Source organism: Drosophila subpulchrella, chromosome X, assembly GCF_014743375.2.
Source record: "Drosophila subpulchrella strain 33 F10 #4 breed RU33 chromosome X, RU_Dsub_v1.1 Primary Assembly, whole genome shotgun sequence".
Classification (NCBI taxonomy): Eukaryota; Metazoa; Arthropoda; class Insecta; order Diptera; family Drosophilidae; genus Drosophila; species Drosophila subpulchrella.
This window is the reverse complement of record NC_050613.1, coordinates 11,534,498-11,560,601: the sequence shown is the minus strand read 5'-3', so window position 1 is coordinate 11,560,601 and position 26,104 is coordinate 11,534,498. Positions and strand designations below refer to the sequence as shown.

The window sequence follows — 26,104 nt, the reverse complement described above, 5'->3', positions numbered from 1 at the left end:
ACTGGCCAAGGGATCCATCAATGTTGCGGGACCAGTTCGGTGGATCCATCAGATTCCCGATAATGTTAACCCCTTACTGTCTTCACACAAAATGGGAAAAAAAACCCCTCCTTACCCACACATACGATTTGGGGCTAATAATTCATACGAAAATTGATTTTAATTTGGCTTGGCTTTTATCAGATTTGCAGTTTATTTTTGGACTCGCTGGGGCAAACGTGCCCAGACAAACGCTACAAATAACAATCAAATAAATCATTCTCGAGTGGTGCAAAAGCGTTAACTAATTATAGATCAGGACAATGTTGTTCTTACACCATGACTATATGTTCCGCTGACAGTGTCAAATCGCTGCTCTTCAAATAAAGTAAATTCGCTGAAGATCGCCGATTTCGGGGTTGTCCAAAAACATATTGTGTAAGGTCCGCCTGGTGGCAAAGGCAAACAAACAGATATAGCACTGTCAGTCCAGACCCAATTTTCAATTCCAGGCGTTATCTCGACAGGCGGATAAATCGCGACCGAAATTGATAACCTTTTTGGGTTTTTTTTTGGGTGCAGGGCTTGACCAGTTTCCGGCGGCTTAAAAGTATCTAATGGAGGTTGATCGATGAACACGGTGGCTGAACGATCAGTTGAACGATCTACCGATCTATCCTGGAATACATACAGTCGAGCTTCTAGAACTTTTAAGTTAAGATCTAGATCTATAAAACAAGATGTTTAACGATGGTGCTGAAAAACAATATCAAAACATTTTTTTTAAAGAAAGTTAAAGTATACTAATCATTTAGATTCCCAAAATAAACAAGTCTTACCATTTTTCATAACTTTCGTATATATATTTTTGATTAGGTCAATACAAAATGGCTTTTATAAATCAATAATGTGGCGTGATGTTATTTCAGTGTATTAAATAATAATAGGACTTAAATATACCCAGAAACATACAAAATAATTAATTTCAATTAAATTTCCCGCAACTTAAACTAGCAGATAGTGCTTCAAAATAAAAAAGTTCGATTGCAAAAGTTATAGTATATGTTTTAGTTAGTGGGTAGTTCCAGTAATCGTTTGGTTTGCGCTGCTCGCTTCTTTTAAATGCTGGCATATATCATAAATATTACATACAGTTTAGCTTAACTAGAGACGTATATTTCTATATATACATGTAGGCGTATATATATATATATATGTTTGACTGTAAATCGATCGCTGAGGATCGCCCTGGGATTTGCTGGAATCGAAAAATAGAACAGCACACACACACACACACATATTCACAAACACACATGGAAACAAATACAAACAGACACACACACGCGGACTGGGCAAAACATCGAATATATAGGTATAGATATATACATATAGACAGGGGGCTAGACATCCTTGTAGTCCACCGATAAATGCAGAAAGTTGTCGGGATAGCTCAGGTGCTCGGACATCCATTGCAGTTGGGTCTCCTCATGAAGATCGATTCCGTGGGTGCGACATCCAACTGGAAATGAGAATATTGGAGTAATACTTTAGCAAGATCATTTTGGGAACTCAACAAATTGGCACTCTAAAAAATCCCCACAAAGTTAAAGCCTTAATTCAAAGCCCAAAATAATCGTCTACATTAAAAGTATATTTTATTTATTTTTCCAAGAATCGTAATCTTAGACTTTAAGGGGTTTATTTTGGTATATAACTTAGTATACTTAGTTTTACATAAATTTATTTTTTATTTTTTTTTAAGAATCAAAGTGACTTTTAGTCTTTAGCGGGGCTTATTTCGATATATCACTAAGTATTATTGGTTGCTACCATAGTTGGAAAAACTTGCTATGCTAACCTATAATTAATCCAATTATCGATCATTCCAAAGGCTGCATAAAGTAATAACAAACATAATCGGTCTTCATAAAACTTAATGAGATCATTTGAAGTTAAAAGGAACCATGCCGCTGCATACACTCTAGTTAAATTTAGCATATAACGTTTTTTACAATGACTATTCACTTTCGGAATCAGTAAACAATTCTTATTATATAAGTCCCAAAACTGTTACCAAGTAACTGAAAAACCGGAAGAGCTATAAAGATTATTTTACCTGGTAGTCTCAAGAATGTTGGTATACTTAAAGACTTAGTTAAGGATCGATCATGATCGCTTAGTTTTCTTATTGAAATTAAAATACCCATCAACCATTATGTAAATGATCAGCAATCAATATTTCATTAATGAGAGACAGCAGTCATGTGAAGTCTACATATAGGAGTACCTATATTATAATGAATGAGATCAGCTAGCGATTACTGCAGCCTGATAAGCCGTGGCTTCTATATGCCCTACACAGCGGATCTGATCATGATCAATTTGCGAGCCATAAAGATTATGGGTACTGAAAAAGAGGAGGCGGGCTCTACCGAAATTGGACTCGCTTGGAAATCAAAGTTTAGCGCCTTATCTACAAGTGTGTGTTTTCCATTCTTATTTTTCCTTTTTTTTCGGGGTACCGATCGTGACAAATTTCGTCATTTTTAATTTTAGCATATAAATTGTAATTATAGATTGCCGATCGCCAATTCCCGATGCCCTGCGATTGCCAATCGTCCGGGGCGTTATGGCAAGCTTCCCGATCGAGGCTTTATAACGCCAGTGAGACCCGTACATATTCATATATATTATATACCCATCTGTGTATGCTCGGCAGATATGGAATGTGTGTGGTGAGTGCGCGAGTGGATGGGCTGATAATGGCTGATTACAGGCGGTGGGAGGCGGTGGCGATAAGATTTGTGCAACGGGGCTCGAGTTCAAGTAGGGCGCACAGCTCTATAGCTCTATGGCTCCATATAGACCCCGCGATATACAACTTACTACACACCGTTCCATTCCATTTCGATCCGTTGCGGTTGGGCAAGTCACGAGTTTAATGACCAAGCTAATGGCGCTACCCCAAAAATAATAAATGAACGGAATCCAATTGCCTCGAGTGGAAATATGGGAAGCGAATCGATTGGCGATACAGGGGGCATTCTTCAGGTGGTTTCGGGAGGAATACATACAACGCTTTATTGCAGGAAGAATTCTTTATGAATATTACAATGCCAAAATGCTGGAATGTAAAACCAATGAATTATATAGCTTGGCTCTATTTTGGTTTCAAAGTAAATGTAATTACAAACTGAAAAAGAAACAAACTTGTACATATGCTTAAGGCCAGGTATTACTTAAAAGTAATAAACCAAGGTCATAAATAACGAACGCTTTGGGTGGAAGTAAGGGAAGTAAATCTATTGTTTCAAAGTTCGCCCGTTGACCAAGGGGTAAAACGTAAATTACACAATCATTTCAGAATAAAAATGTTTACGGCCTTTGGCATAACTAGGTAATATAATAGCACAAAAGCGATTAGTGTAGTTATTAGGTTTAAAGGTATTGTAAGAAATTAAATAAATATAACTATTAGAAGGTCCGGGGAATTTGAAAGTAAGGCTTGTATCTAAAAATCTGAGATCTAAATACATTACAAATTTTATTTTTGGATTGAATATCTCTACCATTTAGATCCACCTAACCATATCTACCCTCAGATCTAGTTTTATAGTTCCGAAAACTGGAACTGTAAAGCAATCAAACGTAATATCTCCCAAGGTGCCGCTCAATCGGCTGGATATATTCAGCGATTTGTGGGGTAACCATTAAACCAGAGACACCTCCAAAGCGCCAAATAGATCATAAATCTTGCATAGGAAACCGACCCGAACGATATAAACTATTAAATGGGGGACAAACCCGCAGACAAGCATTATAAGTATATACACCTCTGATCTCGATGATAATATGCGAGTGTGCGAGTGTGTGTGTGGGGCCCCCCACAGAAAGCGAAAGAGAGAGGGAGACGGCGGCGAGAAAGAGAGGGAGCGAGAGCGAGAGTGGCGCCAAACAGTCTGAAAATTTATTGATCCCATTTTTATTATCGTCAACGTGGAAAGAATTCGAGGGGAGCGGCAAAGGTGGAGAACGTACGACATCGCATAGCTCATGGCTAAAAATAACCACGCTTCATCGATCTGATAAGGCGGTCCAATCATTATAATCACTTAATAGATTGTGTTCCATAAAGCCATTAAAAAATAGAGTATGTATGTAGAAAATAAACCCTATCTCTGTTCCGCAATTCCAAACGTTCCATAACGACCATTATTATAGCACTTGGAAAAGTCAATTTTGCAGTTCAGTGACGCCATTAAAGAGTGCGAAATCAAAAAGTGCTAATCAATTGTTTTTGCTTTTGTTTGTCTGTCTTTCTTCATTTTAATTTTCTTTTCTTTTCTTTTCTTTTTTTGCTTTTTGGGCCCCATAATTTCAATTTTAATTTGGGTTTATTTTCATCCAGCTACAAAGTACTGGAATTACGATCAAAGGGGATGGGAGCAGGGGTTGCGGATGTTTAGCGAAAGAAACAAAATCGGATTTCGTTGACGGTGCAGTTGGATGGTGAATTGAAGATTGCACCCGATAATGGCCGATCAACCAGACAAGAAGAAACAAACAAACGGGAAAGTGGGGAATTAAGTGGGCGCCCAGAAGAGGGGGCGTGGCAGGAAGTGGAAGAATCGAATCGGGGGCTTCTTAAGTGATTCCTAAGGGGGGATTGGCAACAATGTATCAATATTGCAGCGATAATGAATAGTTTAACAATGGTTTGTTTGCCTTATAAACTGGGTTTGTATTGTAATATATCCCCACAATCACCTGTTACCAAGTTGAAATACACATTTCAAGCATATTTCTTAGTGGTTCCGCATACTTAAGAAATTTTAATGTTAATATAGATATTTACTTAGATTATTATACCATTTTTTTTTAAAAATCAGGGCTACTTTTGGTAAGAGATGTTAGATTGATAAAAATTACTCTGATATTTAACTATGATAACTATGATATTTATAAGGTTAGGCTAAAGAACTTTACAAGATTTGGCAAAAAAACGATTGAAATGATAGAAACACTATTTATAATTGTATATTAAGATTATTAATGTGTAAAATTAAGTAATAACTGATATTATAGTTCTTAAAATAAGAGGTTTTTGAAAAAATATTTAAATTTCGGTTCGGATTTGGGATCATTTAAACGAAGTATGATTGATGATCGCCAGGTGTTAAAAAAAGGTAAATTAAAATAATGATGCTGCGAAGATCAACACACAAACACTGACACATAGCAGCAGCCCACCCAAAAAGCGGGGCGTGGCACCGCCAATTGTCGCACAAACACAAACACACACCAGACACACACACACGCACACACCTGCCCTCACACACACACACAGATACGAACCCATACATGGGCATTGTCCAGGTTGCATTTTGCAGGTTGGCATTTGTATTTGTATTGTTTGTCTGATTGACGAAATGCAAACGAAAATGTGTCGAAATGGGACTAAGCAAATGCGCCGATGAAAGAGCGAGTGAGAGGGAGGGCGAAAACCAGGGGGTGGGGGCTGCTTGTCTTTTAACTAAGGAGTAAAAGAGAGAGGCAAAAGTGATAAACATTGAGGTGCGATTTCCGTGCGCCGCCGTTTTCACCGGAGTTTTGTTGGAGTGCAGCGAAAAAAGGCAGAAAAATAAGAGAGAAAAAAAAATAGAGAAAGGAGGGGGAGGAGTAGGAGGTGGAGGGGCAGGGGGTCGAGGTGCTGGCGAAGGTGTAAATACAAATAAGCGGAGGTGATATCTCAGAACTTCCTTTTCACACATTCGAGAGCACCCTACACAAATACAAACACAGCCAGCATGCCTCACACGCACACACACAAGCCCCGCTGAAGTAGCTCAGCCAGTTCCAGCTTTTTTCAAGCTACATCTAGCTTTTTATACACAGAAAAAAAAAACAGTTATCCAATAGATGTTTCCTATATCACTTGGTTCCTCGAATAATATTGAAGCATGGTAAGTCCTAAATTTTTGTTTACTAAGATATCACAATAGCCTATTGTAACTAGAGTTCAAATCCCACTAATGTCCAAGGAATTTGTATTATTTATTAGCCGAATATTAATTTTAAAATTTTAGTTTATCATTTACGAAAAAGATATTACAAAGAGTTCTTAAATTAAAAGTCCTTTCTATTTTTGTTTACAAAAGATATCGCAATAGCCTATTGTAGCTAGAGTTCAAATCCCACTAATGCCGAATGAATTTTTTAATTTTTTCAGCCAAACAATTATTTAAAATTGTAGTTTATCATTTACGAAAAAGATATTACAAAGAGTTCTTAAATTAAAAGTCCTTCCTTTTTTTGTTTACATAAGATATCGCAATAGCCTATTGTAACTAGAGTTCAAATCCCACTAATGCCCAATGAATTTTTTTATTTTTATAGCCTAATAATTATTTAAAATTGTAGTTTATCATTTACGAATAAGATATTACAAAGAGTTATTAAATTAAAAGTCCTTTCTATTTGTCATCTGAATAAAAAAAACTAAGAAATTAAATATCTTATTTGTACTAAACTGAATTAAACTAAATCTTTGGCTAAAGTCTGCAGGGTAAGAAAAATTAAAAAATCACTATAATTTGTTTCCTTATAAGAATATTTTTTTAATTTTTTTTAACCACCTGAAAAGCTTTTCTTTTTTAACTTTCAAAAGCCTGGCAACACTGAAAGCCACTTGCATTTATTGTTGCTGCTTTACGGCGAAGGCAGCGCAGTCGGCGTCGCTGCCGGCGGCAAATCATGAAAGCAGCAACAACAAATGAAGCGAATGCCAATGCACAAGGAGCAGCACAAGTGCGAGCGAGAAAGGTGGCCAGAGAGTGAAAGAGATAGGGATAGACGGAGCAGGAGCCAAAGGCAAAGCCAAAAAAAATGCGTTTCTTTTATTTTTGACGCGTCTTAGATTCTTCCTCTGCCGCTTCTTCTTTCGTCTTTTTTTTGTATTTTTTTTTTGATTTCTTGGAATCGCATCTACTTTGAACCTTCCACGTTCCGACTGAAAACTCAGAGACCCGGCTGCATTGTATATTTGAATTTCATTTCAATTTAAATACGATTTTCTATGAAAATGCACGCACCACAAATACGTGCAATCGTTATCCAAACCATCGCTCCCTCCTCCTCTTTATCGCACTCCTCTTAGCCTCCGTCGTTCTTTCCCCATCCATCGATCCGATCCGATACGATCCCATCCCATCCCATATAACACCATCCAAGTTTCATGAAAAACCCGGGGAAACAAATTGATCATGTTTTGAATGCATTTCTGTTTGATTTCAATTCCGATTTGTATACTCCAAAAATGCGAAAGATTCTTGGATGGGGATGGGGGAAAAAAGGGAGGAGGGTGTTAAATGGAGAATCTGAAGGGATAGGGAAGAGCCACATGAGATCATATAGAGCTGATCCCCCTATGGTATATGCTATTGCGAAAAATGTTTCTGAATATCTAGTAAAATGAGATATTACGTCGGAATAGTTGTTATTGCCAAAAATTGAGCATATAAAATGATATAGGGAATTAGGGATTAGGGAAATACGTACTGAGAAAAGATAAGAATGAGATTATATGTGAATTTATACTGCAAAATTAAGTAAATTGGGTGCAACTTTTCGTTCTGTACTTAAAAATGATAAAAATGGGATATTAATAATACTGCGTAATAAAATAAGTTGGCTATAACTTTCATATACATATGTATTACTAAACTTAAAGGAACATACGTTTTAAATTGCAAACATAAAATACGTGATTAAAGAAATTTTGGGATCTAAAAATATCTCACCCAATTTAAACTATTTTTTTTAGAGATAACTTATATTCATTTAGTTATAACTACTATTTAAGACATAAAAGATGGGTTAAAAAAGTATATTATATACTATATTATTTTTAACAGGTTAAACAAAATTGGGCTATTATAAATTTTAGATCCGAATCAAAGTCACACACATTAATTACAGCAACCTGTTTAAATTGCCCACCCGAAATCCCGCCAAAACACGCAACATTCTCTCCTGATCCCTATAGAACCCAAATTCAAAACCTAGGGGAAACACGAAAATGTCATTGGATTGCCTAGGATGGCCCACTTAAGCCAGGCGTGCGGCGAAAAAGGAGCCGAGGAATCCTTCCCGATTCCAAATCCGAATCCTCCGCCAAGGACATCGTACATACAACACCATCCGAGTGCCGAATGACCTTTGGGAAAATACGTGTTGATCGACATCCATCGGCAATTGTTTAGGATCGTCGGAAATCTCTCACCTTTCGAATGGGAAATTCCTTGGGATCATCGAGTGTGCAGAGAAGGCCGTCTATAAGCATGCAAATAAAGATTTCACACCTTGGCCAGCGCACTAGGGTGCATGCTGCATAGAACATCATGGTGCATGGTGCACAGTGCATAGGGCATAGGGCATAGTGCACCACCAAAGGACTCGAAACGAAATGCAGCGAGATCGGGACACCTGGGAAATACCCAACGTGGCCGAAACATATGGACGCGCACAGGAGGGATCTCTCTCTCTGTCTGAATGGAGAGCACTAGCCATGGGCTATGGCCAAGTGGTTCCCGAAAAACCCTCACAATATAATTCGTAAATCCCAGCCGCAGGTATTTAGTTCCGCCTTTTGTCCGTCTTTGGAATTCCCAATGCTATTATTGCACCTAAGCCACTGGAGTGGGAGGTTTGCCGTGTGTGTGCGCGTTGCAAGTTGCTGCCGTCCAGCAAAACACGATGCCACCTCTACCCATCTCGCTCTGGCCCCGTCTTGCCGTCTCTGTCTCGCCCTGATGGCACTGTCTCGCTCTGGTTCGTGCTGTTCTTGTCGCCGGCGCCGCAGGTCAACAGCAATGCTTGGCATTTTCTAACAGTTGCTGGTGTACTTTTGTTGCAGGTTCTATGCCGGGGGTTTCCGCTGATGTTGCAGGTTCCACAGCTGATGTCGCAGCTTCTATTGCTTCTTCGTTAGTCGGTAAAGTTGCCGTTGCAAGTTATAAGTTTGTTGTAGGTTTTCCTAAAGCTGTTGCTGGCAGTTTTCGTTGATGTTGCAGGTTACATAGTCAATGTTGCACCTTCTATTGCCCCTCTTTCAGTCGATAATGCTGATGTAACAAGTTAAAAGTCTGTTAAGAGGTTTTTATAATATTGTTGCTGTGATTTTTAGTTAATGTTGCTGCTTCTACATCTGATTTTGCACCTTTTATTGTCTCTCTTTAAGTCGATAACGTTGCTGTTGCAAATTAAAAGTCTGTACTCGATTTTTATAAAGCTGTTGCTAAGAGATTTCGTTGATGTTTGCTGGTTACTAAGCTAATGTTGCACCTTCTATTACCTTTTAAATGCAACCAATTAATAGTTTTGTGGCTGTTGCTGCCATGACTAATTTTTAACCCTATTGGTGTCGTTGCAGTTGCAAGTTCCAAGTTCATAAATGTTATTCCTTTTGCTGCTGAAGTTTCCGTCAATGTTGCAGGTTCTAAAGCTAATGTTGCACCTTCTATTGCCTTTCTTATAAAAATTATTATTGCTCATGAACATTTTAAATCCTTTATCTATTATTTTGTACTTGTTACTGGAGTTTATCACAGAGGTTATAAACTCATAGTTGTTTTATGATTTTTATAAAAGTATTTTATACAGTTATAAGTGTTATTTCCATTTTTAAATGGAAAACATTTTTTTAATTTTTATAAAAATAATAAAAAATACTTTAAAATTGAAAATAAAAATGGGAATAATTTGATAACCAATTGGTGCAATATCTAACATCCAAAAACATTCCTGATCTGTAAAACGAAGTATAACATGAAAGGTATTAGGTCGCAGATCACGAATATTTTTTAAATTTTTATTTTACAAATTAATCATTACTTTCATTTTTAATTTTATTAATAAGAACTGATAAATATGGTTACTTTTTATTATTTTTACAAAATTTGAAAAAAAGATCGCTGTTATAAAAAAAACTCAAAAATATTATTTTGAGACCACAAACATCTAAAAAATAAATATCTAATGACTCGAATAGCTGTCATAATTTCCTAAATAAATGTATTTTGTATTTTTCTTAAGTTTTCCCTAAATGGCTGCCATGTTTGAAAACTATTTATTAATGCCGTATTTGCTAAAATCGCTTATGGTTTTTCGGATGTTGTTTTTTCCTCAATTGTTGCTGTTTTTGTTGCATTTGCTGGTTTTCTAGCCGCCTTTGTTGTTGCTGTTGCCCCGAAAATCCACACGCACATTTTCATTGTCGACAAATTTCCAGCCGGCAGACAAAGAATTTTTCATTCGTTTTTGTTCCACACTCTCGGTTTGAATGGCCAAGGAAAATGCGACGAGCTAGAGGGAAACAGGGCACATTTTTGGCCAGGTTGTCAGAGCGGGGGCAAGCGAGATGGCCAAAAAGACCTGCGATCCGTTCCGATCCGATCCGCTCCGGGTCGCTTTTCCACCCCGGGGGCATTGTATTCAGCCCAGGAGAATCGGAGAATCTCCTTTTCCATCTTCTGTTTCTATTCCTATCTATTTTGTTGTTTTTTTTTCGGGTTTTTGTTCAGATGGGACATTGATGAATTGAAGAATGATTGCCGGAGAGTGCCGCTCAGGGCGGATTTTTCGGCTCGGCACGGCTCGGCTCGGCTCGTTTGTGTTATTCAATAGAAAAATAAATAAGTCAGAGGGGTCAGCGCAAAGAGATACAGCGATGCAGAGAGATAGACATGCACTTGGCCATGCCAGACTGACTGGCACCTTTTCCCTAATTTCCAAGAGACGCTGCGTCTGCGCAGACAATGGGCTCTGCCCGTTTTCATTTCCCTTTCGAGACTCTCAGCTTAGTTTTCCTATTCTTGTTTCTTTTTTTAGAGTGCCTGCGGTAATTGATAGCCAGCTATAAGGGCTCTAAAATCGAAAATCCCAACTCACCCGCTTTGCGCACAGGTGTCGATAATTCGGCCATCAGGTCGGCCAGACTCTTCTTTTGTCCGCCCTCGCCGAGCGGCGAAATCAGTTTCTGGGTGTACGTGAAGTCCTATCAATAATGGAGATATAAAATCCATGAATTTGGGCTCAACTGATCTGAACTGAACTGAATCGATCTGATCTTGATCCTCGTTTGCCACTCACATCGTCCGTGTAGATTCGCAGGGGAATGTTTTTGAAGGACTCCTGTTCGCCATACGGCTCCATCAGCCGCCGATTGACCGCCCAGAACTGATCGAACTTGTCGTTGACCAGGCCCAGCCAGAGTTGATTGTGGTCCTTCTTCTGCATGGCGGATATGACCAGGCCGCGGTGCTTCAGCACATCCGCCTCCTTCAGGCAGGACATGTAGTGCGATTCCAGAAGCTCCCTGAAATGTATTAATAGTTTATAAAATAAAAATTGGCAGTTAAAAAACACAAAAAAGAAAAATAATAAGCCTCTTATCAACGAGATCCTTTATGCTTAAGGTAAAATAAGATCAATTATTATTAAGCCCTTGCAAAGGTTACTATAGTGTTGGGAAAAACTGTTAAGTTTCCGATCCTTAAAGTATATATTCTTTAGTTTTAACAAACATTACTTTTAATTATTGTGGGCATTACCTACAAATTATTTCTTTTAAATTGGCTAGATTGATTTTGGTAATTTTTTAGAAGGGGTACACTAAACTGCGCTTTTAAAATTAATAGGCTAACCTATTTAATTCCATTTTAAATCTGGGATGTATAAAATTGAATAGATACGAAATGGATATCTAAAAGGATAAAAAATACCTTACTAAGAGAAGATTGCAATTATGAATATTGGTGATTGGTGGATTTTTTAAAGGTGACCTAAAACTGCTTTAATAGAGTCCATTGGATTCCATCTTAAATGTGGGATAGCTATGTTTGTGGTAACTCTACCAAAATTGACAAGCAATTTAATAAAAATATATGCATATTCTGTGAGGTCATTGTTATCAATGAACTGCGAAACGGAACTTATAATATAATATGACTCTAAGACTCTGTTTGGCATAGTTATGATGTCGTGAAGACGGGTTTTGGTGACCCCAATTTAGTAATTTAAATATTGTATTATGTTGACAAGGGCATAGAAGCTACGGCTAGCCAAAATAGCTTTTAAAATCGAATTCTCTCAATAATTACTTGGAGTTGAGCTTGACGAGCGCGTCCTCGGGGAACTTGGAGAAGTGTATGGTGAGACTCCAGGGCGTGCCGTCCTCCTCCGGATGCAGCAGATCATACAAGACACCTAATGGGGGCTCAAATTAATTAGTGACCAATAGGAGAACCATGATATCATCGCAAAACCCACCAATTGGATAGTGAAGGCGCAGGGGTGTTCCATTGAAATCGAACCACACGGCTCCGTCCTGATGCTCGGCGCTTATATACCTCGAGAAGTACTTGCGAACCTGCCCGAAAACCAAACAGCACATGGGGATTATCAGTATATTGCATATAGTAAAGATATTCCAATTGTTTACCTTATCGGTGACCAGAGGCAAGTAGCTCAGTCGCGAAATCATCAGATAGAAGGGCTCCGGCTTTATGCCCACGATCTCGTCCCTGTCCGCCTGGAAGCATATGCCTATCTGGCCCTCCCAGATCATTCGCAACACCTCGCGGTCGTGGGCCATGCTCCTAATTTGCGCTTTTGTTTTGATTAAATTATATATTTTCTTTTTGCACTTGGAAACTTGGGCTGTTATCGATAACAGGGTGTCCAATTTGTCGAGAAACAGCTGTTGGTCTGCAAGTGAGCGGGGTGGCAACGCTGCAGGCAGCAGTGCTGCCGGACTGTCTAATTTAGAAGCTATGTTACAGGTATGTGTCTCTGCTATGCCAATGTCTCCGCTAACTTAGCAGGGACACCTATTTATTGTATGCTTTTGGTATTATTTTGGTATATACTGAATATGCCGTTGGTATTTCAAATACGGTCTCATCAAAATGTTGGGGCGTGTCCCGGCTAAGTTAGCGGAGACACCCTCCCAACACTTTAGCGTGACCGTTTCTCGATACCCTATTATCGAATAGTCGATACACCGATAGCCGCGATCATGCCATCGATCTTGCTCCATCTCTAGAATATTTGTCTTTTTATTTTACTAAAATAAAATAATCAAAGCAAAGCAGACGCGTCACACCGATTTCAAGCGGAATTGTTCAGCAATCGGATAGGATTCGGAGACCAAACGACTTGTAAACCTAAAAGAACACCAATTCGTTACCCAATTATTCGTAGTTCGCCGCCCAGATCGGCTCGATCGAAGTTGTTTTCTTTGCTTGCTGTTTATTTTGTTTCCACCATACATGTGGGCATACATTTTGTTTGTTTGTGAAACTCTAGATGTGAGTTAATTATGAAGTGATAAAAAGCGAGCGCGACACCCATCGTAAAACCCAGAAAATCGGATGAAATACGGGAAAACTCCAGAAATCGCATAGTTAACTCCGCCAACAACAATTCGGATTCGGAATCGGAGGCGCATTGTGTGAGCGAGAGGGTGTGATTGAGTGCGGTAGAGCGAGAGCGAGAGAGAGAGAGAGAGCAGGAGACGAAGGAGAGTGGGCAGAAGGAGAGGAGAGGAGGAGGAGTGGTGCACAGAATGGATGTTGAAATACCTGTTTTGGCTGGATATCTTAATGTGCCGACCCAAACTGGATTTTCGCTAAATCGCATCTCGAAAAAGGTATGAAAATTCACCTAGCCGTGTTTCCGCCCCTTCTGCAAAGTAATTTCTATATAATAAATAAATCAGATCCTAAACATAGATTTTATTCGAATTTACCCACAAGTGCGTAGTTTTTCAATAAACCAAACAGGACTTTACGGCTGAATGTGTGTGCTTGTGTTTGTGTCTGCATACTTGTTGCATACAAATGAGGCCCACTGCGCGAGTGGGAGTGAGAGAGGGCATACGCGGCAGAGGGAGAGAGCGAGAGAGGGGCCGACAACATACAGTGGCGTGCAAAATAATAGCACTAAGGATGGTTAAGATAATGATATATTGTTTTCTAACATTTATTCTATATTTGTATATGTTTTCTTAAGATCAAATTGTTAAAAAAATATTTGTTGATTTTTTTAAGATTTGGATTTAATCTTGATGTCCCTTTAATTGAAAATGATCTTTTTTTTAAGTTCAAATTGTTTAAATGAACATATTTGATTTTTTTTTTATTTTGATTTGAAAAAACTTTGTTTCTTCAATTAAAAACTAACCTTTTTCAATTTAAAATATGAAAAGTAAACTTTTATATTTTTAAATTTGAATTTTAGAAAAAATCTTTAATCGAAAGTCATCATATTTTGCATTCCTCATATTTAAAACATCTGATTTCATGAAACACTAGCTCATAATAGTTGATTCATAAACCACTTGCTGGTTTTTTATGATCTTACACATGTAAAAAATTGAATACTTTTCTGGGAATATCTTGTATCATATAAGTAACTCTATAGAGTGCTAGTACTCTGACCGCAAATGTTGTAGTTTCAGATGGCACACACAGCTGGCGATTCATGCGACTTCATGGTATTTGTGTTTATGTGCGACAGGAAATTCTTGAGCCAGCAGAAAAGTGGAGAAAAAAGAGGGGAAAAGGGGTCGCTCAGGAGGGGGAGTGGGGTGGATGAGTACTCCAGGGTTTAGCCCATTATGTAAGTCAAAATCTCTGCACTACTCATGCTTAAGTGCTAAATCTTAAGGGATCTTTATAACATCAGTGTAGGATTGTCTAAAAATACGTTGAGGAATCATATAAGCCATAGTATCATATTTATGATTTATTTACCCAGAAATACATGTTTATTATAAACCCCTCTTAAACTCCACTTAAGAGTTCTTAGAAACTTCATTCTTTAGCGATGTAGCCAAACTGATCTGATCGTATACAGAAAAATTGCATAATAAGCTTAATAAATTCTTAGCCCAAACCGATCTAGAAATACATGAATATATTAGGAATTAGGGAATTCCAAAGATTCTTAAAGATTCGATCCTTAATGAATAAACTTAAATACTCATTTTAAAGACAATCCTATATTTTGTACTATGATATACCCAAACCGATCTAATCGAATCCTAATCCTTTGCAGAAAGCATGCAGTCGCTACTGTTTGCTATTCAAGGCCAGTCGCCATGGAATCGCTCGACTGGAGATGTGCGAGAGCAAGGAGGACCGCAACCCCAAGATCTTCACCCTGGAGAACTGCGTCAAGATCACGCAGGAACCGCCTCCCGATCGCCTCATCCACATCGTCAAGCATCATGTGACCCTCACACTGAGCACCAGTAGCGAGGAGGACCTCAAGGACTGGATCACTGCCCTCCAAACGGTGGCCTTCTGCGACACCTCACCATCGGGCGGAATCGGGGCCATCGAGGAGGACAACGACCTCTACTGCAGCTCCTTTGTGAGTGATCACCTCTTTATGCGCGAAAACTTACTGGGGTGTGTCGATAACATTGAGGAAGTACTTAATCAAAGGGGGATTTTCTGCCCCATGAGTATTTTCGGATCCTTGTTCATATAATGTTCTACTTAATGTTCACTATTAGCTAAAACTATGCAAATATTACTTGTAGTTCAAAGTGCTAGATAGTAGAACGTTTTATTTAGATTCCAGGGTTGCTTATCCTGATTTACAAAGTCAAATCAAGTTTAGTCACTTGAATATCTATTTTTGTTACATATCCAAAAATCTGCGAGGAAGTTAGCTTTATAGAACCCATAAACTAACTGACAAAGTTGATAAGAAAGGGTTTCTCTGTTGCCAGACTAATCTTACTTTTATAATTAGTCGGATTTTATTACGAGTCACTAGAATTTGTACTTGCTAGATTACACAATGATCAACGGCGACGGTGGAGAGGGCAGCACCTGACATCGGGATCGTCGATCATGCGTAGAGTGAGCCAGTGCTTCGCTCCGGCAGTCTGCAGCCAAGTGACATAGCGCACAAAGGAGTTATAGTCGACGTAATGGGCCCGCCGGCAGTCGGACCCATGATGATGGGGCGCCCGGCGGTCGTAGATCCAGGTGCGGGTTCCATTTCCGCATCGTCCTTGATACCTAGACTTCGATTCCTTCCTAAATAGGGCTATAGTTTACCATTGATCATCGGTTACTTATCCGAACTTACACATCATCCAAGGCCTTGAGTGCCCGCTTACGAATCATCCGAGTATTGGCCAACATACGCATAACTGGCGGACCATCCTTCACTCGTTTCACCAGAGTCAGCAGGAACATGAATGGCAATAGATCAAAGCGTACGGCTTGCATCATGTTCAAGGCAAAGTGCTTGCGTTGGGGCCACTTATGATCCAGCCAAATGATGGCGGCTAGATAAACCTAAGGAGGGGTTATAAAGTTATAAAAAACAGCTGCTGCAAACCCACCTCCATTTCCGAATTCACAGCCAGTGAAGACAATCCCAGTAATCTCCTCACTGTGCCCGCTTCCACAGACAGAAACTCCTTGCTGGCGATGAACTGCAGAAAGTTGCTGCCCAAACGGGACAGCAGACCCTCCTCCAGACGCAGACCCATCACCCTGCTGCAGATGTACAAGGATAGGGCACGATCCGGAACCAGAGAACCCTGATCGATGCCCCGCCAACAGTTGCCGATGAGTTCCTGGCACCCGAAGAACCGCGCTGCCCTGAAAACCTGCATCAGGAGACCGGGGCCCATCCGATTGGACTCCTCCAGAGCCCAACGATACATGGTCACAAAGGCCCGGGCGCTGACCATCGAACTGGGCAGCTGGAAGACTTGCGATCGGGCGAGTTTCGGTCGACGGAAAAAGCTTGAGAGCACTTGCAGCACCATAGCATGGCAATGGAATTGATGCTCCTCGACAACCACAATCAAAGTGGGGCTTAAGTTCTTCTGGAAAGATATCAGCAGCTGCTCGGCGATCAGTACACGCTCCGGACCCAAAGAATCATGCCAGCGACCATCTAATTTCTGACCAATGGTATTCTCTGGGTCCAAATTTTGCGCCATCTTATCAATTGATATTTTTGGTACTTGCCGAAGACCTATATTCGTGTCGCTGGTCCCAATGAGATCCAACACTTCTTCAAAGTTTCCCACTCGAAGGTCATGGGGTTTTCCCAGGGGAAAAGTTCTTTCGAGTGGCATATCCATCGATTTGTAAAAGAAATCGCTGCTTTCAGTGCTTTCAGTAAGCTCGGTGCTTTCGCCGATGTTCATCAATCCGCGATCGCTTTCTCGCAGCTCCTCACAAGGGGTTTCCTCACCAGGACTCTCCTCATCTCGCGGGTTTCCAACGAGAATGGTGTCTTCATCACCTGTTTCCTCACTTTCCTTCAAATCTTCTAATATCTCAGACATGGTTTTTCTGTAAGCTTTTAGTTTTAACGTTGGATTTTGAATGGGTTCTTTTAAGTTTATAAATATCATAAAACTTGTTTAGCTCAAAGTATAAAAGCAGTGGCTCTAAAAGGTCTATTTTCCATGTGATTGAAAAAGCAATGACAACTTTTCTGATAAAACTAGCTTATGCTTATTCCAATCTAAAAAAATATTTATTTGAGTAATAACACAAAAAACAACCATACAAATTTGCACATAACAAACTTAATGCGTGTTTTTATGATCTGTTAATTGGTTATATTCCTAGGAAAACCATTAAAAGTGTTCATTAATTTTTTTCGAGGCACATTTCCCACTAATGTTTTCTATACAACTTATTTTTTATGTAATATAACTAATAAGTTAAAAATCGTCTTATCTATTTTTCAGGATGGCCTGTTCATCATCACGCTGATTCCCTCCGAGGCCTCCATTCGCTGCTGCATCGAGCCCAAGACGTACATGCTCCAGATGACGCCCACAGAACTGCAGCTCAAGTCGGAGGATTTGGGTGCCACCATCGCCATGTGGCCGTATCGGTTCATCAGGAAGTACGGCTATCGCGATGGCAAGTTCACCTTCGAGGCGGGCAGAAAGTGCACCACCGGCGAGGGCGTCTTCACCCTGGATCACACCAATCCACAGGAGGTATTTCGCTGCATGTCCGCCAAGATGAAGTCGATGAAGAAGCTGATCAGCGGCGACAGTCTGGGCACCTTGGAGTGCGGCGAGAATCAATTTAGTGCGGCCGCTGGCATGGAGCCCGGCTCGCGGAGTCCCCTGCCGCCGTCGCCGTCGAGCAATCCCCACGGTGGCGAGTTCGAGATCAACTCGACGCAAAGTTGCATTTCCCTAAGGGGTTTCATCAGCTCCAACGATTCCCTGAATAACTTTTCGGCGGGTGGCGCTGGAACTGGAGCAACACCGGGTGGTGGCGGAGGAGGAGGAGCAGGTGGTGTCGGAATCGGCGCCGGCAACGCCGTTGGCATCACTTTATCCGTACCCGCAAATAGCAATAGCAGCAAACACATTCCCAATAAACCGCCACGCAAACCGGGCGGAGTCAGCCCAACAACCCATTGTGATAAATACAGGAACATTGTGAAATATGAGCCTGTGGCCATAACGACGATATCCTCGCCCTCCGCCACCGCCGATGTGAACAGTTCGGTGATACTGAAACCGCTGGAAGGTGAATCGATATGCCAGCCGGAGATGTCACCCGATTTGCCGCCAGACTTGCCGCTGCGCAATGAGAGCGCCCCGAAGGCGCCGCCACCGGAGCGGGACTACGAGTGCATTGAGAATATCACAGAGGCGTGGCGCACGAGGGGCGTGGGCGATGTGAGGCACTGCGAGCGTATGCCCATACTCTGCGATACCTCAGAGTTCGTACGCCAGCGATCGGTCACAAAGTCATCATCCTCCTCGGGTGGTCAGAACACACCCAAGATCATCGACATCGATATTGGCGAGGGTTGTGCGAGTGTGACTTCCCTGCCGGACTCCAATTACGATCGTCTGGACTTCCTGTCGCCGAACAACAAGACATCCAGTGGCTACAAGACCATTGTGAATGTCACACTGCCCGGCAATCGCAATCCTCCGCCGCCCAATGAATACGAATTGATCGCTAGTCCCGACACGGAGAGCTTCCGCAAGGCCGACGACAGTCATCTCGGCTACGGGGTGCTGCGAAAGGCCAGCAGCACGACGAACAACAATAATCTGGGAATCTCCAATTGCAACATCAGCGGCGGCAGCAGCAGCATCACCAATGCCACGGCCAACAAGAGCAACCTCGATACGGCAGCCATCGATCATCGCAGCTACAATGGCCTCAACTACACGATCGTCAGCAAACCGAAGCGAGTGTAAAAGCTAAATATATGGGGATGTGGGTTTGGGTATCCAGAGATCCTGGGATCGAACCGGGTGCAGTGGGGTTGGGGTGGCTCAAGAGGAGGCAATCCAAGTTTTTACTTTATTTATCCCAAAACTGTTACTGTTTCCAATTTTAAGCCAGCGCATCATTGTTGCCATTTAAAAGGTCCATATATTTTTAAGAACTGTTTGAGATAAAACAGTATCAAACAAACATTGTATTTGGTTTTCCAAGTAGTCATCTTCATTAATATTTTTATATTTTTTTTGCAGATGAATCAGAGTGTCAGGGAAAACTTTTTTTTAACAAATTGTGACCCAAAAAATTATGTTGTCATAACCTTTGATTAAGTTTAGGGACCTTATATAAGAGTTATTTGTGATTTTCATTTTAAACAACCTACTGGGAATTTTAATAATTTGTAAAAAGACGTTGACGTTTAAGTTTCAATAATCACAAATGACTCTTATTTACGGTAGCTGATTAAATTTAACTACTTTTTTACTGAATAGTGTCTTCTGTTTTTAACGTATTTATTAAACTACACGTTCTTATTACAAAAAGTGTTAAAATAATATTTTTTTTTTATAAAATATAGAAACATTGGAAACAGTGACAGACCAGTAACTTTTTGAATATTTTAATGAATTGCATTTTGAGTATAAGTGAAAAAGAAGAGACTGCCGAGTGCCTTACAGTTCTACACAAAAAAGAAAACAAAAACAGGCCGGAAATCGAGGGAAGGGAGTGCTCCGAATCTCCAAGTCCCAGAATCTATCCTTCCCTCCGACCTGCCAAAAACCATTCGAATCGTTCAATTTTTGTATTTGTTTTTCGTTAATTATGTTAAATTCGTAATCTGTGATTGTATTGTTAATTGTGAAACTGTTAAATTTTAGCAAGCACTGCCCGCCACTTGATCGCACTCGAAAAATTACCCCGGCTCATACTTAAAATCAAAAATTACAGAACAAGAAAACTAATTCGAATCCTGGACGCAACGAAAATTTACAAAATGTGTGTTGAATTTGTGTTAAATATATGTGTTTTTGTATATTTAAAGAAACTAGATTTTAAATACACTGCAATTGTATTTGTTTCCGTTTATCCGTCCGTCCTCTCAAGGTCTCGCTGCCATATAAATCGGTTATAGAACTCCCTCGAATTGTTATTCCTATACGTTTTTGTATGATCAATCATATAGCCTGCCATAGGAACAAACGGTGTAATGCCATAAACTCCAAAATCTCCCACACTAGTTGGCTCTTTTTTTGTTCGACCTTAGACTGTAAATATAGGTTTCTTAAGTGTTGTTTTTCAAATGCACCCCCTCTCATAACCCAGAAAATAAGAACCCCCATATGATCCCCCCCATGCACGTTCGAGTTCTCAAGCCAGGATCGTTGTAAACGACATTTTTGAGTATTATGCAAAGGTCACAAACAAAAAAAAAAAAACATACAAACGATACGAAAACGAACACAAAAAAATACCAAAAGAAAAATTGTGACGTACATATTACTTGAAATACATCATTTTTTTACCTACTTTACGTTTACGATTACGACTATTGTAATTATTATTTTTTGTGTCTGCAAACTATTATTGTGTAAATAAAGACCAACAAAATCAAAACAATCGAATCAAATGAGTTTTCCTTTGTCTAGACTTAGGGAATTCGAGCTGTCAAGAATGCCATGATGTAAACTTCAGAATCGTTTTGGCTTTTCAAGCGATAGCAACTGAAAATCGGAGCTAAATTCTGCTCTCTGTAGCATATACTCTAATTAAGTGTTTTCGCGTCCACACCACTTAATAAAATAAAATACAAATTAAAAACCAAGATGCTGCTAATGCGACGTTGCCACAAATTAAAGCTGCGCCCATGGATTCGTCTGTGCTCCGCCGAATTGATACATAAGGTGTGTACAAATGTATATTATTAAAGAGGTTCATATTTTAAAATTCCTGTTTTAAGGATGGCTTCATTGAGAAACTGCGCCACAGCTTCGATGAGGATGAGCGCAGCAATCTGGTGGTGCCCACGTTCAAGAAGGCCATGCTCTATCCGGATGAGATCGCCGTGAAGGACATCACCGGGGAGTACACCTACTTCCAGCTGTATCTAGCTGCCAAACGCCTGGCCATTCAGATCTCCAATATATGTGGTGAGTGTACGATCGAATGGGAAACTATACAATGCTATACTATGTTAACTATATAAGTTTAAGTTGGATATGTTTACTTAATCTTAAATATTTTGTTTTAGAAACCAGTATCTCTATTTTAATCAATTGGCTTAAGACTTTATATAAATATAATAGATCTGGAATATCTTTTTGGGTTAATGCTTTTAATCACTTAAATTTAAATATCAAAGTAAATATTTTAGATAACTTCATAGTTTCTTAAGCTTATATTTACCTTGGTGCCAGTATTCATATCAATCGGTAAATAATTTTGATAGTTATAACATTATAAGTAACTAAGTATTAAATATTATAAGTATTATTGCTGTTAGCCTTTTTTTATTTGGTATGATAGTTTATTAGACTATTATCTATGCATATACCAATATTCATATCGATTGGCGTATGACTATATTTATAATCAAATTTTTGCATAATTTTCTCTTTGCAGGCAGTGCCTCACTATCGAATGTCACATACTTGTGCTCTAACAATGCCTTATGGGTGGCCATCCAATGGAGCTGTTGGATCTCCGGTCAGGTGGCGGTTCCCCTGGAATCTGGTCAGGCGATCGATCAACTGCGTCGCCAGGCGTCCCTCTGCAAGACCAAGTTGCTGATAGCCACTCCCGAATTTGAGCCCCTGGCCCAGGAGTTATCGCAGGGATTGAAATCGGCCACCATTATATTGGATCACGCCTTTGTGCCGACGGCAGAGAGTGTGTCTTCGACCTCGATGTATGCCAAACAGCTGGTGGGCACCCAGGGAGTTATCCTCACGGAGAGCACCTTGCCAAGTGACTTCTATGCCAAGGCACCCGCCATGCTGATCTATACGCCCAATGCGGTGAATAGTCCCAAGACGGTGCTGTTGAGCCACCGCAATATCGATGCCCAGGTTCGATGTTTGATCGGCAGTTGGCGTCTGGGACCCACGGACTGTATGCTACCTATTCTCTCCATGAATCGAATGCATGTCGCCTTGGGCGCCGTACTCAATGTGGGCGGTAATGTCATTCTGCAGCAAAAGTTCGACGGTCATAATGCCTGGAGTGCCCTGTTGGGCATCAATAGTCCATCAAAACAGCGTGTTACCCTCTTCTTGGCCATGCCCATTGTTTACAAACGACTGATTGCCGAATATGAGAAAATGTTCGCCAAGGATTCGAGGATGGTGGAGTACATTGTGAACCATTGCCGGCAAAAGATTCGTTTGATGGCCACAGCCTTTGCCTTGCTGCCGGATTCGGTGTTCTACAGATGGCGCGAGATTACGGGTCAAAACATCTACGAGTACTATGGAATGATGGAGACGGGTTTGGTCCTCGGTCATCCGCTGGATGAACCCCATCGTGATGCTTCCAGTACTGCCACTTCTTCATCGGCGGCCTCGTCGGCCAGTTTGAGTAGTACCGCCTTGAATGACTATCGCCCTGGTACCTTGGGTGCTCCTCTAAAGGGAGTCACAGCCCGGTTGATCAGCAACAAGGGCGCCGAGCTTATAACCTGCAAGAACGAACTGGGCGGAACTGTGGATCATGGTCTCATCCAGGTGGAGGATATAGGCGGAGATGCTTCTTTAGCCCACACGGTGATTGGTGAACTTCAGATAGCTGGCTCACATCTGGTGTCCAATTCGTTGACCAGCAGCACGCAACAAACGGAACCGGAAGATGGTTTCTACAAAACTGGGGACATTTGCGCCTATCAGAATGGCCACTTCTATTTCCTGAGCAAGACCAGTGATGTCTTCACAGTAGGCGGCTACAAGGTCTACGGTTCGGAGATCAAAAAGGTGCTGATCTCACATCCCAACATTAATGATGTGGCTGTCTTGGGCATACCCAACAAGTTGTGGGGCCATCGTCTTGGTGTTATATGCATTGTCTCACCGGATGCCGATATTGATTTGGATGCTATCAAGACCTACTGCTATCGCCACCTGCCGGCCCACAAGTGCCCAACCGTTTTCAAGACCCTCGTGTCCAAATAGAATATACAATATAGTCTTAAGTCCTCATTGCCTTGCCATTAGCTACAAATTCATGTGATTTTTCGCGATGTTAAACCAAAAAAATCCTTTCTTTGTCATAACACTAATAATCATTTTAAATATTTTTCATTCAAATACAAAAGCAGCAATGCAAAATGACTTTCAAGGTTTTATAATATAATATAATTTATATGAAACATTTTATTTAAGCACATAGTGGTGGATACTGTGAGCTCAAGCCCTTGGGACACTTACTGCCTGCTTTGGGACATTCGCTATATACACTTTTACCCAAATTATTTGTTACGGAGTAGTTACAGGCCACTAGGTACTTTCGAACGGCACCCTCTTTAAAGGTAGTAATGCCACATCCCACAGCGGAACTCTTCTCGTTGATCAAAACGGTCAAATGTCCAATCACCCTGAAAAGTAATAAAATCAGTCTTATTTTAAGATATATATAAATACCTTACTTTTGTTGACGTTTGTAAGCAACTAAATCATCGGGCACTACGTCTTTTTCTTCGTCTGCCCAATTTTTAACTGCCATTTCTATAAGTTGAGTTGGTGGTATATCTATTTGCATCCCTGCAGATTGCCGAATTCTTGCCAAATAAAGATTCTGACCCGAATCCGGAAACCTTTCGGTATTGCGACAAGCATCATGCTTAAATAGACAGGTTTTCGCATTTAGTAATGCCATCTTTGCCAAGTCATCATCCCATTTTACGGTTGCCATTTTGCAGGCGATCCTTGAAACATTTGCCTTGCCACTGGCCCATCTTTGTCTTACCAAATTGTGGGCCTTGACAAGAACATTTTTAAGATCCTGATTGAATTTAATAACTCTGGCATCTTTGGGACAAGAGCTATTAAAGCTTCCGTTTGGGTATTCCTTCATAAAACAATATAGAAAATTTAAAAATTATATCAAAACTATTAGGTAATTAAAAAGAACGCAAATTTTCGGATCTGTTAAATGAAAAGATTCCATAAACACTTATAAACTGTATTTACAGTTTTAAGTACATTTAAGAAATGTATGCAAATCTATGATAATCTAAATCTAATTTTAAAAGGTAATTAAAAAGAACGCAAATTTTCGAATCTGTTAAATGAAAAGATTCCATAAACACTTATAAACTGTATTTACAGTTTTAAGTACATTTAAGAAATGTATGAGAATCTATGATAGTCTAAATCTAATTTTAATAGATTGTATAGCTCACTTACACACGCAATATGGGTTCTTCCATGACAGAGGTCGTTTCTACAGAAATTCTCACCGAAACAATGCATCACTAGAGATAGGATTAATATTAATACCGTTTGGCCTAACATTTTGAAATTTTTTCATACCTTCAACAAATGCAACTTCTTTTATATGCAATTTTAAACGTTAATTCGGTTCAGTTTTTTTTATCTCTGGACAATTTGCACGACAAAAGGCAACAAACACCTACTGCAATTAATAAGTTATGACCCAATAACATTTTAAGAAAATGTTGTTCCAAGGCGATAAAAACATTGAAAAGCTGTTAGTCTTAAATGGAAAAAAATAAAAATTCGTTGAGTCAACGAAATTTCATTGAAATCTCATTATAATATTTAATATTTAAAAATCTTAACTCAGTGAAAGTGTTTAATCACTTTTTGGAACTGTTGAAGTTATTTGTATTGTATAGTATTAAGGTTTATGGAAACAAAATTATGGTTTTCATTGACGTGTATACATATAAGTAAAATATTATAATCAAATTATTTATAATTTAAATGTAGAGATCATTATTTCAACTTGATCGATAGCCTTGTTCTTATATATCGATAACTCTTCATACTAAAAGTTAGTTTCTTTACAACACTATAAATGGCGCGCATTCAAATATAAAATAATACGAAGCTAACCTAATATATATAAATATTATAATCAAATTATTTATAATTTAAATGTAGAGATCATTATTTCAACTTGATCGATAGCCTTGTTCTTATATATCGATAACTCTTCATACTAAAAACTAGTTTCTTTACAACACTATAAATGGCGCGCATTCAAATATAAAATAATACGAAGCTAACCTAATGTTATGCGATCAAGCGAACACTACTAACATACATAAATGGCTTTCTTTATAACCAAATGCAAGAATGCCTATCAAAATATGTATGTACTTATCCGCCCCCTATCAATACGTCTAGAATTTGTGTTAAGTTTGCGATAAGTTTGTTGATGTTGATGGCTTTTTGTTGTTTACTCATTATTTTTACAATTTTGTTTACGCACAATTTTTGTGTTAACGTGCCGGTAGCAACGTCGGCGTTACAAATGTACCCTTTCTCACTCTTCTTCTTGGGAGCCAGATAAAGCAAGAAAATTCTATTTGGCAGCTAAATATAGCAGCCGGCAGCAAACCATAAAACTATTTACAATTATGCTGATCGGGAGTTGTTGCTGCACAGAAAAAAAATGAGTGTTGGTTATAAAAATATATTTGTATTTAATAAAAAAAAAAATTGCGATTCTATAAAGCATATATATACTTGATCAGCATATACAGTCGAATCGATCTAGGCTACGTCCTTTTGTTTCTATGCAAACTTGTCTTCGAGTTTAAAATATGTCTGATTAAAAAGTTCCCAAAAGTATTAAGGAAA

General features: G+C 39.6%; 5 protein-coding genes across 5 annotated transcripts; 2 read left to right on the top strand and 3 right to left on the bottom strand.

The window, feature by feature from the left end:
- Positions 1 to 820: 820 nt before the first annotated feature.
- On the bottom strand, positions 821 to 12,721 carry LOC119557764 (autophagy protein 5). Its single transcript, XM_037870660.1, has 6 exons — positions 12,479 to 12,721; positions 12,307 to 12,406; positions 12,138 to 12,243; positions 11,128 to 11,353; positions 10,927 to 11,032; positions 821 to 1,498 (listed from the first exon to the last, which is right to left on the bottom strand). The coding sequence occupies exons 1-6, from the start codon at positions 12,629 to 12,631 to the stop codon at positions 1,380 to 1,382; spliced, it is 810 nt and encodes a 269-aa protein (XP_037726588.1). The 5' UTR covers positions 12,632 to 12,721; the 3' UTR covers positions 821 to 1,379.
- Positions 12,722 to 13,087: 366 nt separating this feature from the next.
- Positions 13,088 to 20,750, top strand: LOC119556572. The gene is made up of 3 exons (XM_037868871.1): positions 13,088 to 13,687; positions 15,097 to 15,414; positions 17,774 to 20,750. The coding sequence occupies exons 1-3, from the start codon at positions 13,604 to 13,606 to the stop codon at positions 19,259 to 19,261; spliced, it is 1,890 nt and encodes a 629-aa protein (XP_037724799.1). The 5' UTR covers positions 13,088 to 13,603; the 3' UTR covers positions 19,262 to 20,750.
- On the bottom strand, positions 15,770 to 17,504 carry LOC119556574. The gene is made up of 3 exons (XM_037868873.1): positions 16,403 to 17,504; positions 16,144 to 16,355; positions 15,770 to 16,091 (listed from the first exon to the last, which is right to left on the bottom strand). The coding sequence occupies exons 1-3, from the start codon at positions 17,429 to 17,431 to the stop codon at positions 15,854 to 15,856; spliced, it is 1,479 nt and encodes a 492-aa protein (XP_037724801.1). The 5' UTR covers positions 17,432 to 17,504; the 3' UTR covers positions 15,770 to 15,853.
- Positions 20,751 to 20,981: 231 nt separating the features above from the next.
- On the top strand, positions 20,982 to 23,608 carry LOC119556573 (malonate--CoA ligase ACSF3, mitochondrial). Its single transcript, XM_037868872.1, has 3 exons — positions 20,982 to 21,190; positions 21,247 to 21,436; positions 21,909 to 23,608. The coding sequence occupies exons 1-3, from the start codon at positions 21,113 to 21,115 to the stop codon at positions 23,447 to 23,449; spliced, it is 1,809 nt and encodes a 602-aa protein (XP_037724800.1). The 5' UTR covers positions 20,982 to 21,112; the 3' UTR covers positions 23,450 to 23,608.
- Positions 23,609 to 23,654: 46 nt separating this feature from the next.
- On the bottom strand, positions 23,655 to 24,790 carry LOC119555829 (antigen 5 like allergen Cul n 1). The gene is made up of 3 exons (XM_037867447.1): positions 24,683 to 24,790; positions 23,923 to 24,344; positions 23,655 to 23,871 (listed from the first exon to the last, which is right to left on the bottom strand). The coding sequence occupies exons 1-3, from the start codon at positions 24,788 to 24,790 to the stop codon at positions 23,655 to 23,657; spliced, it is 747 nt and encodes a 248-aa protein (XP_037723375.1).
- Positions 24,791 to 26,104: the final 1,314 nt, after the last annotated feature.